This window comes from Phodopus roborovskii, unplaced genomic scaffold, assembly GCF_943737965.1.
Source record: "Phodopus roborovskii unplaced genomic scaffold, PHOROB, whole genome shotgun sequence".
Classification (NCBI taxonomy): Eukaryota; Metazoa; Chordata; class Mammalia; order Rodentia; family Cricetidae; genus Phodopus; species Phodopus roborovskii.
Window position 1 is genome coordinate 46,763,733 of NW_026126433.1, and position 13,615 is coordinate 46,777,347.

The 13,615-nt window shown below is 37.2% G+C and overlaps 1 protein-coding gene across 2 annotated transcripts in view; it reads right to left on the reverse strand.

Annotated features, from left to right (window-relative positions):
- The window catches only part of Akt3 (AKT serine/threonine kinase 3), a 218,029-nt gene that overhangs the window by 40,679 nt on the left and 163,735 nt on the right, over window positions 1-13,615 (reverse strand). For both annotated transcript variants that reach the window (XM_051186382.1, XM_051186383.1), the window contains one exon: window positions 1,461-1,583. In XM_051186382.1, coding sequence (XP_051042339.1) covers window positions 1,461-1,583 — 123 coding nt within the window. The remainder of the gene's footprint in view (window positions 1-1,460; window positions 1,584-13,615) is intronic.

The window sequence follows — 13,615 nt, forward strand, 5'->3', positions numbered from 1 at the left end:
TATGTGTGTGCTGGGGAAGTTCCTATAAGAGTGATAAATTCTACCTTATTTCAAGTTCCAAAAATTCAATCTAAATACAAATCACTTGGTTAATTTCTATTATTATTGTACCTGTGAGAACATGTGGAGACAGGAAGCTGATGTTGGACTTTCTTCCTTAATTACTTCTCCACTTAATTTCTGAGACAAAATCTCTCACTGAACCTGAAGCGTACCTTTTAGGCTACACTGGCTGGCCAGATATCCCCCAAGGTCTGCTTGTCTTCACCGTCCCAGTGCTAGAGTTACAGACATATGTGCCTATGTTTGGCTTCAAGTTCACTTGCTTGCACAGAAAACACTTTTCCCACTGAGCTATCACCAAGTTCAGTATTTTTATTTTGAGTCAAAGTCTCACTAAATTGCCCAAGGAACACTCAGTGTTCCAAGAAGGCGGGACTATAGATACAGACTACTACTTCTAGCTTCCCTATCCCAAGCCCAGCACTGGGTGCCTAAGTGCAGGGATGGAACTCAGTGTCATACTTAAACTAGGCAAGTACCCTTCCACTGAGCTGTACTCCCAGCCTTATGATTTACATTTTAAGGAAGATGCTAAAATCAAGAATTTGCTGACAATATGCCCTGATTAGATTCCTTAGCATAGTCAACATTATTCATAACTACATAAGAATTATCATTTGCTTCCATGATCTCCTTCAGGGAGCAGTAAACTACAGAGTGTAGATCAAATCTAAACCACTGACTGCTTTTGTAAGTAAAGATTTGTGGGAAGATAGCCAAACATTGATTTATATCTAGGGTTGCTTTTACCTTTCAGTGGCAGAGCTGAATAGTTCCAATAGAGACTTGACAGGCAGAAAAGACTACAATATTTACTACCTTGCCTTACAGAATGTGTACATATTCTGACATTTTAAGGACCTCATCACAAAAGAGCTCAGCCATGTCCAGATTTTTATTCCAACCAAACAATACTGGGTTTTGACATGTGAAAAACTAAGCAAACTACTGAGTTTATAGAAAAATATAAGAAATATAATCCTATAAAAAGTTAACACAATAAATAATGAATGTTTTCCTTCCAATAACCTTGTTACTGAGGCTTATTTATAAATATTTTATGATGATTGAACAAAATAATGAAGTTGCAAATTATCTGACTTTACTCAGATTTATCATTTCTATAATTATAGCATTTACAGGGAAATGAAATAACTCTTGATTGATCAGTTTTGTACAGTCAATAGAATTTTCATACACCAAAAAACAAAACATAAAAGAACCACTTACATATCAGTGAATAAAATATCAGATCAACTACAGCAAACAACATTCCTAAGAAGAGTGCTTTTCTCAAAACTATGTAACTGTGTAATTACTTTGTTTGTCCCTATAGCCTCTGCAAAAAAAAAAAAAAAAAAAAACCAAAAACAAATTTTGATTACTTTTTTTTTTACCTTGAGATCACGGTACACAATCTTTCCAGAATGTAGATAGTCCAAAGCAGAGACAATTTCTGCACCATAGAAACGTGTGCGGTCCTCAGAGAACACCCGCTCTCTCGACAAATGGAAAAACAGCTGCAGGGTAAACAGCAGGGACAGGATTGTAATAATTACTGATTTAGTGGGGGAAATTAACACAAACATAAAACACCTCTCATCACCATATTGTGATGATAGATAGTGTACTCTCAGTGGACACTGAGCACTCTAAGACAGCAGCTGGCTTATCTTTTGCAGGTTTCCAAGGGGAAACTGCGAGCTGTTAAATCAGCGTTTTAATCAATATACCAATCTTGTTTAAGGCATTCTGCTTGCTACCCATTTAACCTTCAGGTACCAGAGGAAAAAGTATGCATCATTAGATTGCATTTCCTTCTAACTATACTGCTGTTCCACTCTTACAAGGAATAAATATTGACATTGTCAAAGATAAATGAACACAAGCATGGGGATGGTGTTTTTAATTAATTATTTAAGTTATATTTGATTTCAAAGAAAAATATGTATTTTCTTAAACTCACTTACGTGAGCCAGTCATAGTCTACAAATGTTATTTGTAATATTTCTAGAAATACTTGCAAAGTTTTAAATAACATTTTCTATAGCAAGAATTTGATGACTTTAAAGTTGCACATTTACGTTAACAATGCTCAAACTGGACTATGAGGCTATCATCACTCCAGATGTGGAGTGATTTGTAATGTACAATAATTTTATCTTCATTTTTAACTATACTCTCCTATGGTCATATAAACTATAAGCCCTATTATTTCCTAGTTAATCAAAGGTATGCCAACAGTCAAAAAATATTTACCATGTACTTACTGTAACCATAAACTCAGTTCTAGCTTTATGAAACTGTAAGTCCCATCACTCAGTGATTAACATCCTATCTCATTACTCAACAGGGACACAGTTAGGGGGACACTGTTTGCCTAACACTTGCAAGGCCCTGTGCTCCATTCCTGATATCACAAAAAGCTAAACAAACAACACTAAGTACTGCATAAATAAAAACATCTAATTTCTTATAACAACAGACATCAAGAGCTGAGGAATCATAACTCATTATCAATCTTTGTTGAACTATTATACTTCATTAAGAAATCTGCCATACTAGTCTAAAATATCTTTGCTCTGTATAAACATTAAGTACTACAGGTTTGATTTGTTTGTATGGATTATAAGAAATGCATGTGCTCACAAAATCAAATTATATAGATTTGATAATAAATGTATCAGTATCTAGTTTATAAATGTGAAGAAAAATTTCTGTGGAAAATAAAGACATAATAAATGGAAAAAACAAAAAAGAAATCTGCCAAGAATGAAAGACTATTTACAGACCGGAATAAACTACCAAGATGTCATAGAGGATACTCAATACATGTCTATGTCTAAAGAAAAAAAAAATCAATAAAAAATATGTGCCTTCAACTGTAAGATCAGAAAATAACTACTTCCATATAGATCACAAACTCATAATAAATTGCTAAGAATTATAGCGTACCAAGGCTTGTTCAACATATGCTAGTTAATTTTGAGACAGGGTTTCTCTCTGTAGCCTTGGCTGTCTTGGAACTTGCTCTGTAGATCAGGTTGGCCTGGAACTCACAGAGATAGACCTGCCTCAGGTTCCCAAGTGCATTCCCAAGTGCTGGGATTAAAGGTGTGACCCCCCACCACCACCTGGCCACACAGGTTTCTTATACATGCATTCTTTCTTCCCTTATTCTACTCCTATTTCTATTCAAAGTACTTCTTAAGGCAACTTTGTATATGACTTACTGGCCCAACTGAAGACAAGAGAGAAACAGTATTGATATTGCTACAAAAAACTGAAAATATTAGATACATTAGTAGCAAACATTTTCGAAGACAGATCTAAACTATGATGGTCCCTACTTTATTTTCATGTTTTCTCAAATCTGGAACACCACAGAATGAGGTGGTATTATGTTTTTATTTCTGAAGAATGGATCAAAAAATTAGGAAAAAAATAAGTCTAACATGCCACAAGGATTGAAAATGTTGTTGCAGTAGTGGTTTAAGTACCTAAATTTCTTTTAAAAAAATATCAATTCTACCTACCACTGGCTGGCCACTGACAAAAGAGATAAGAGACTCTCTAAATTAATATAATGTATTCAGGATTCTAGGTCTTTATTTGGATGGTATTGCTACAATTTGTCTGCCAGCCAACTTCCATAAAAGTATCAGCTAGCTCAAGTTTTATAATTAAGAGAAAGAATCTGTATTTCGAAACTCACTGCCATATGATGTCTACTTTATGGAATTCACTCTGTAAGGACAAGCAGTGATCTGTAGTTGCCAGATCCAATGATCTATGTATAGTCAGCTCCCCTTCTTGTTCTGGAGGTTAGGACACTGCCTGTGTTCTTATTTACAACATGTGTTTCTTGGCTTTCATTTAACACAGCTTTCCGGATTCATGATCTACCTTTCTGGATTGCCGTTCCTAAAGCTCATCCTGGTGTTTAAAAAAAAAAAAAAACAAAAACTTCAATCTAGTATTTATTTAATGACCATCAATTATTTTAAGGTAACTCCGTGAAGCAGTAGGACAAGAAAAAGAGGGGTACATTAACCCTTAAGACATACTCTCTTATATACAGCTCTCCCTGTGGTAAGGCCTCAGAATATTTACTCATCTCCAAACTCATTAACTGCATGTTGCTATCTACATAACAATCAAATTTCAACAAAACGACAAAAAAAAAAAAAAAAAAAAAAAAAAAAAAAAGACATAATCCCTATTATCAGGCAATTCTAGCTCAATGAGGAGGGAGATGCATGCATATTTACACAGCAAGCTGTAACACATTTTTATGATGTGTATAGAAACAACATTTTGGAGACAGAGTGATGAATTTATATAGGATGATCTGGAGATATGTCACAGATAGAGTTTACTTAAGTACTGAAATGTTAAGTTTTTCACCAAAGGAAAATATAAGGAATATAAAAGATTATTTCTTAAAATGTATCAACCTGTATACTTGTATATAAGAATAATCATTTATAGAAAGCAGCACTTTTTTTGGTGGTGTATATTCACTGTATAGAATAGTGGCCTGTGTTGTGAATTTTCATACTTATATACCTTTTGATCATTTCTATTCCTTATCATCGTCAGTCTTCCTTTCATTCCTGGATCTCCTTGCTATTTTCCAATCTCCCTTTACAAAACCCACAAGTTCCCAATAAAATAAAAAATATTATCAGAGAACATGTGGTTATGTAGCAAGAATAATACACATTTAGAAAAATAAAAAAGGGGACAGAGAGAGAGACTGCCAACTTATTTAGGACTTTTACCATGTTATGAGTCAGAATTCTATTATGCAGACAAGAAGTTTCAAAAGATTTTACACACAAAAGACCATAATCTTAAAAATATTGTTATAATAACACATAAATAATAAAAGGATCTGAGATTTCTGAAATTTCACAAAAGTTACTCATCACCTATTTAGTACTACTATAGAAACCTGTACACGTTAAAGGAAACAGCACTAACCCACAGGACACAATACTGTGCTGAAATATGGCAAATGCTATAAAAAGGCTTTGGAAGAATAAGTATGTTTGGGAACGCCAGAAGTTATGTTGGATCTTGACGAGTGCTTCTGAGGGCCATCGGCTAAGGAGACCATAAGCACCCTTCAGGAGAATCAGAACTCCAGAGGAATTTGGACCAAGGGAGAGATCAATGATGTTGAGGTTTTCTTGTGGCTGGCTGAGTAGATGTTGCTGAAAACAATATAGAGGAAAAAAATTGGTGATAGGGACACAGGAGCAATGGGCTTTATTTTGAACTACTGAAATTTAAATATGCAACTGATGTTATATTCCAATTTTAGAATTATGGACACCAAGGAAATTGTTAAAACCAAGGAACCAAGTACAATTCAAAAACTCAAAAAAACAAGGGGCAGCATCTCAGAGTATTACTACACTGAAAGTCAGAGACAAGCAGCCAAACAGGATACTGACAGGGAGTGCTGATGAAAGCACAAACAAATCAAGAACCCAAAGAGAGGAAGAGGAAATTATGAGGAAACGGCTGGGAAGATGGCTCAGTTCATGAAGTACTTGGGCTGCAATCTTCACAATTCATACAAATAGCTAGGCATGGTGGCATGTGATTGTAACCTCAGCATGGTAGAGAAGCAGAAACACAAGAATCCTTGTTGATCCCAGGCCATTCAGCCTATCTTAATGGGGGGGGGGTCTCCAGGTTATAATGAGAGACACTTTGCCAACAAGTAAATGACTCCAGAAGAACAACACCCAAGGCACATACACGAGCACATGCACAAAGAGGCCAAAGGGTAACCTGTGAACCTCACACAGGGTCTAGAACTTGCCCAGTAGACTTGGCTGGCTAGTGGGTTCCTAGGGATCCTTCTATTACCACATTCCCAATGCTGAGATTACAGATGCATGCGACTATGCCCAGCTTTTTCTCCTTGGGTTCTAGGAAATCAAACTTGGGTCCTTAGGCTTGTGAGACAAATACTTTCCAAACTGAGCTTTCCTTCCAGTCCCATTTGTCATCCTTTACTTTTAAAACACTCAAACCTATTCTTACAGTTATTTTTAAATACAAAGTAAATCAGTTAACTGTATGTGTAGTCACTTCACTTAGCTACAGTAATGGAACTATTCCTCCTATCTGCTTTTGTATCTAATTACTAACCCTGTACTTTTTCTCCGCTCCTATCCCTAGTCTACTAGACTAGAAATTTAACATTTTAACTAGCACTTCTGGTCTCTAATTCCATGAGATTCCACATAAACTAGGGGTGGGATTGGGGGAGGACTCACTTATTTCATGTAATATACAATCCTCTAATTCCAGTCACTTTTTTTTCCCTTCTTACTTTAGGTAATATTTTAATCTAAGAAAATTTCTTATCTTTTCTTGCTGTTCACTAATTCTTTAAGTTTCTAGGGGTTGAAAAAAAAAAAAAAAAACAGCTCAGCAGTTCACAGCACTTATTGTTCCTAGAAAGGACCAGGGTTTTGTTTCCAGCACCCAGATATAAAACACCTCTTTTGCTCTTCTAGCCTCTATGGGCACTGCACACACGATGCACAGGTACATGTACACACACACACACACACACACACACACACACACACACACACACAGAATCCCTCTCTCAATAAAACACTCAGACTCATAAAATAAATAAATATATCTCTAAAAGTCTTAACCTACCGTGTCTGGACTACAATCTATGAGGTTAAGATCCAGTTCTTACTACATGCTAAGAGGTGTGGAGGAGCCTGAAGTACTCACATTATAGATGACAGATGGCAAAGAACCAAATGTCACTGCTTCAGAGCAAGGCCCTTGAACCACATCAGGGATTATATGTACAACACAAAGAAATTTTACATCAAACTTTGATAATAAGAAGCAGTATCTTTACATTTATATCCCATGTCTATCTGTATCACTAGCCTTTGTTAGTTATACAACCCTTTAAAAAAGGATACAGAGAGTAACTGCTTTTAATTTTTTTGTACTAATTTTTCTAATGAAAATGATTGAGATTATGAGTACAAAGGGTAAGCATTATCTGGAAGATGATTATTAACACTAGCTTTAAGAATTTTTAAGGTACTAGTTTATACAATTAGTATAAACCACCTTCCTTTTCTTGTTTTTGGGGATGCAGTCGATGTCTCCAATCTTTTTACTATACGTTAATACCCGATTTTGTCAACTACTGTTTTCCCATTGTTGTCGGCATTATCCCTTCTACATGATTATAATGGGGACTACAAACCCAAGAGAAGACAGCTCACTAAGAAAACACCTACAGGTATTGATTTAGGAGTGGGGAGAGATGGGGAGAATCTGGGAAGTGTTGGAGATGGAAAATCATAATAAAAATATATTTTAAGAAAAAAATCTATTTTCAATGAAAGTAAAACCCTTAAAATTTAATACCCCAAAGATATATCCATCAAAATAGATGCATTAATCCTAATCTAGAAATTCAAGAAATATGAAAAGTCAAGACACTATAAAGCCTTTCAATGCTTAAAACTAAATTATATGATACTGAAGCAGAAATGCTGAATATGTAAAGAATATTCTATTAAGAAGATAAAATAAAGATATTAATACCAGATCTACATAATAGTCAAGTCAGCAACACAGATGAGAATTTCTACAAGGAAATTTTGACTTGGGAGATGGTTATAGAAATACTAGAAATAAAAAACCCAATAAAGTATTTGAAACACCAGCACCCTGCATTCTAAAATATAGACCTGCCAGGCAAGATGTGCCCACTGAAATAACAGTGGCAAGATATAGGCATAGACAAGCACTCTTCTGATATGCCTGTTACTGTACGCATGGTCAAAACCTATAGCTAGAGAAGGCATATGTTCTAAGAGAGAATCTATTGGTGCTATTTTTCTAAATGGCCTTCTACATACTTATTTATACCCATAAGTTTGTGCTACTCCCAACTTTGGCTAACACAGTTTCTTACTTCAGTGGGTAATATTTAATGCACTGCTATTCAAAATGCTAAGAATAAGCTACTATAATGAGTACTCAGTTATAGATGGGACACTGGTATCAATAACCCTCACCCAAGGCTCAAAGAATGTTAAAGGGTATGGAAAGAATGAAACCAGCAGAGTGAAATGCTGCCCTCTGCACATGTACCCATGAACTCACAACAGCTATGGGTACCAGAAGACCATGCCAGTTAAAACTGTCCCATCTCAACCTGAGAAACTGTTGGCAGATGAAGGCTGCTGGGGGAGAGAATAACTTTTCTGTAGAAAGGAAGCACTGGTAGGCTGCTCTTGTCCCACACTCATAAGTACATACGTATCACTAACTGAATTCAGTACATTATTACATTTTTTTTAGGCCATGACTTTGTGGGGAGCAGGTAAGGGAAGCTCAGTGCTTCCCATGAAGAGGGATGTGGTGGAGGAATATAATCAAATTGTACACACATATGAAACTTTCAAAGAATACAGTTTAAAAACCACAGTGAAAAATAACTTCAAATAGGCTAGGATTGAGCAGAACATAGACTATCAGGGACTATAGACAAGTTTGATGACACCTGACATTAAATATAAATAAATTTTTAAAAATGAAGAAAAATAAGTCTGACCACAACTTTCAAAACTCCTGAGATATAAACAAAGAATTAACCTAGGAAGTTAAGCTCCAAAACAAAGTCACAGAAAATCCATTCAATGAAGCTGGAGCAGAAGAGTCCCAAACCACAGGAAGATGTAGGCAATAAAGCACAGGAGGCATTTAAAACTGCAACTAGACATGACCAGCAAAAAACTTTTCCATGTCATATTATGTCATATTATAGTCATGCTATAAGAAGAGTACAACTGGGGGCTGGAGAGATGGCTCAGGGGTTAAGAGCACTGGCTGCTCTTCCAGAGGTCCTGAGTTCAATTTCCAACAACCTCATGGTAGCTCGCAACCATCTATGAGACCTGGTGTCCTCTTTTAACATGCAAGCATACATGCAGACAGAATACTGTGTAGATAAATTAATTAATTAAAAAACAATTACAACTATTGTTCTTGTTCTTGTCCTTGTTCATTTCATGTTTAGGAAGTCATATTGGTGTGAGTCTATGGATATGTCTGATGATATCCTCTCACAACAAATTCCCTAGTTTTCTGGATCTTATAGTCTTTGTTACCCCCTCCCCTCCTTTACAATGTTCCCTGAGCCTTGAGAAGTTGTTTTGGAGATGTATCCATTGGGGATAGGGCTCCACAACTGCATTTTGACTAGTTGTGGTTTTTGCAATGGTCTATCTCTTGCAAAGAGAAAGTTCTTTGATGCAGGTAAGAACTACATTTATCTGTGGGTATTAAAGTATGTTACAAATTATGCTGGTTCAGTAAAATGGCAGGTTATAAGTTATCCAAGATTTATGAGTTCACCTGCCCTGGATAGGTGGCTACGTTTTTGGTGCCAGGTAGGATTTCCTCTTGTTGGGCAGATCTTAAATCCATTAGAGTGCTGTTAGTTACCATGAAGAATGCATGCCACTACTGTACCCTTAAAGTTATCCTGCAACAATAAACATGCTCAGATGCTCAGATGAATGGGACAAGCCCAGGAACCTCAACCCTACAAAAACAACTAAGGGCAACTAAGGAATGCTGAGAGCAGAAGAAATAATCATCCCTAGGGAAGATCACACCAGTTGATAAACCATTACCAAAGTCAGCCCTGAAAACATACATACAAGTAACACTACACAGACTGAGCAGGTTGTACTTACATATTTAGGAGTGAGTGAGTGAGTGAGTGAGTGAGTGAGTGAGTGTGTGTGTGTGTGTGTGTGTGTGTGTGTGTGTATGTAAAATAGCAATTAAAAAAAAAAAAAAAAAAAGGCCCAGTGTTGGTGGCACATGTCTTTAATCCCAGCACTTGGGAGGCTGTGAGTTTGAGGCCAGCTTGGTCTACAGAGCTAGTTCAGGACAGGCTCCAAAGCAATAAAGAGAAACACTGTCTTGAAAAACAAACAAGCAAAAACAAGTCCATGAATTTGTAAAAGGGCAAGGAGGAGTATATGAGAAGGCTTGGGGGGGGGAGGAAATGGAAATGAGGTAATTATATTACAATCTCAAAAGGTAAAATAAACATTTTTTAAAAGACCATGGCTACCAACAAAAACAAAACAAAACACAGCAAATCTGCAAGAGAAAATCCAACTTGACTTCAAGTAATAACATCTAGGAGAAACCCTAGAAGTCAGGAAAGCATGAAAATATACCATTACTAGCTGTTTTGTTTGTTGGTTTGTTTTATCATCTTGATACAAGTTAGGGTCATCTGGGAAAAAGCAACCTCAACTGATAAAATATCTCTATTAAATTGGCCTATAGGTAGAAAATGGAGAGGAAAGCATTTCCATGTTTAATGGTTGATGTTGGAGGGCCTAGCTACGCCTGAGCAGGTGGTCTTGGAAAATAGACTAAGCAAGCCCTGGAAAGTAAGCCAGTAAGCAACATTCCTCCATGGTTTTTGCTTCAGTTCCTGCCTTAAGTTCATGCCTTAACTTCCCTCAAAAATGGACCGTAACTTTTAAGTTGAAATAATCTCTTACCCATTTAAGTTGCTTTTGGTCATGGAGTTTATCACAGCAATAGAAAACAAACTACTACATCTATCAATGAAGATTATTAAGTCTTATTTTAATTGATGAAAAATAGAGATATCCTAATAAAAGTACAAACTAAAACAATTAACAACTGCTAAGCCATTTCAAAAGATATTTAAAAGGAATCCTACACAGAAAGAAGAAAAAACAGTAACAAATATGTATCTTTAATTCTCAGGAAAAAGGAACACACTCAATCCAAAAATATTGAACACATAGAAATGATAGTGATCAAGGCAAAAAATAATGAAATGGAGTCTAAAACAATCAATAAACAAAAAACAAACAGTTTGGAACCCCCTTGGAAAAACTAATCAAGAGAGATGACTCACAATAATAACATTTGAAACAATATAAGCACATTGCAACAGACGCTAATAAATTTCAGAATGCTGAAAATGTATCTTCCAACAAAATAAAAAAACCAGGTAAAAATTTTCAATGTAGTACCTGCTATAATTCAACCAATTAGAAACAACTTAATCAGATCTATATAGCAAGGTATAAAATTAAAACATTGATAAAGTCTCCCAACAAAAAAGCCTTACTCCAAAGGAAAAAAAGACAAAAAAGTTCACTGCCAAATTGTATCACATTTTCCAAAAAGGATAGTAATATTCTCAAACTTCTCCAAAAAATAGAATAGTATAAAAATTAATTCAATATATCAGCATTACTTTAATATAAAATCTAAGTAAGAAGGCAAAAAAAGTTATATGCCATTTCCCTAAAAAATACAGATGCAAAACTATTCAATAAAACATTTGCAATCAGAATTTATTAACACACTGAAGAGATCCTATACTATAAAGTAGGTTTCATTCCAGGTATACAAACACATGCAAATCAATAAATGAAATATGATGCACAGATAGGTCAAGATATGCAAATAATATAAATATGATACATAAATATAATCAAAAATAGAAATCCCACAATAATACCAACAGATGCAGACTTTAATAAACTTCAATATCCCTTTATGATGAGAATCCTGGAAAAACTAGGAACAAAATACAAAATCACCACATGAGTAAAGCCTGGCTCATCCTCACATCCAGACCATCCCTGGGAGGCAGGTCAAACCTCTCACCATCATCCTCCCTCATTGACAATTTACAACAAAATTATATGTAACTATACATTAAATGGGAAAAAATTAAAAATATTTCCTTTAAAATCAGGAGCAAGAGTGCCTAATCTCTCTGCTGTTTACTACAGTCTTCAAAATCTTAACCAGAACATTAAGACAGTACAAATAAATAAAAGACAGCTAAAGAGAGAGGAACTCAATTTATTTTTTTCTAGACTATATGATACTACACTTAAAAGACTAGAAAAAAATCAGAGTACACTTAAATATGATACTTTTTGAGCAGGATCTAAATCAATTGAAAAAAACAAAACAACAACAACAACAACAACAACACACACACACACACACACACACACACACAAAACAGTAGATTTTCTATATGCCAGTAACAGAAATGCTAACAAGGTGGAAAAATGTCATTCATAAAAACAAGAACATTTACCTAGGAATAATCTAGTCAGGACTTAAAACCTCTCCAGTGAAAACTTCAAACTTAATAAATTAAAGGTAGCACTGAAAGGGGAAGTTTCCTTTATGTTGTGTTGATTACATAATTAATATTTGAAATGCCTACATTACCCAAGGTACTCTATGTACTGAATTACTTTCCATCAAAATTCCAGTAATGTTGTTCAGAGACTTAGAAAAAGAATTCTAGCCCTGATCCTACTGCTCCTGTGTCCTGCCCCCATCAAGAGCACCCTTGGAGTTCCGATATACCCCCACTCATCCCCACCGCGAGCCTGCACCCCCGCACACCCTGTGCCCTACCCTGCCCACTGCCCCGCTGCTCCGGTTGAGCACCAGGACAGAGGGTGGAGCCAACAGTCCACCCTACTTCAGAGACTTCTCTGAGCAACTCTGAACAAAATAGACCTGTCTATCCATGCCGGACCACTTGTAATTTCCACCTGCTTGGTCTCTGACCCCACCTCCAGTCCTCTGTTGGAGTCCCCGCCCCTCCCAGAGATCCGCCTATCTCTGTGGGTCCACTCTGAGTACCCCCCCCCCACCGCAAGATCCTTGACCCCCCAAAGCAGGGCCTCTGCTAAAGAAAGAGGCCTCAGCTAGAGTCCCAGTTTCCAGTGAGATCCCACTATCCTGCAAATCCTTCCCAAGTTTCAGCTCAGCCTTTGTCCTCTTCTGCCAGCTATTGGCCAGAAGTGAGTCTGGGCTCAATCGGGGCGGCCTCTCCCCTACAACCTCCCCCGCCCTCCACTCCCTGGGTTGGATCCGGATCCTGCTGCTCCTATGTCCTGTCCCCATCGAGAGCACCCTTGGGGCTCTGATACACCCTCACCTATCCCCACCACGAGCCTGCACTCCCCTATCCTGTGCCCTACCCTGCCCACAATCCTGCCCGCTCTGGTTGAGCACCAGGACAGAGAGTTGAACCAACAGTCCACCCTACTTCGGAGACTTCTTGGAGCAACTCTGAACAAAGAAGACCTGCCTATCCATGCGGGACCACTCATAATTTCCACCTGCTTGGTCTCTGACCACCTCCAGTCCTCTGCTGGAGTCCCGGGCCCCTCCCATAGATCCGACTATCTCTGCGGGTCCACTCTGAGTTCCCCCAGCAAGAACCTTGACACCCAAAGCAGGACCACTGCTAAAGAAAGAGGCCTTAGCTGGAGAGTGCCAGTTTCCAGTGAGATCGGGCTATCCTGCAGAACTTTCCCAAGTTTCAGCTCAGCCTTTGTCCTCTTCTGCCAGCCATTGGCTAGAGCCATTGGCTAGAAGCATCTTCTACTGGATCCTTACCCCTAACCCCATCCCTGGGTCCCAGTCTGCGGAGAGA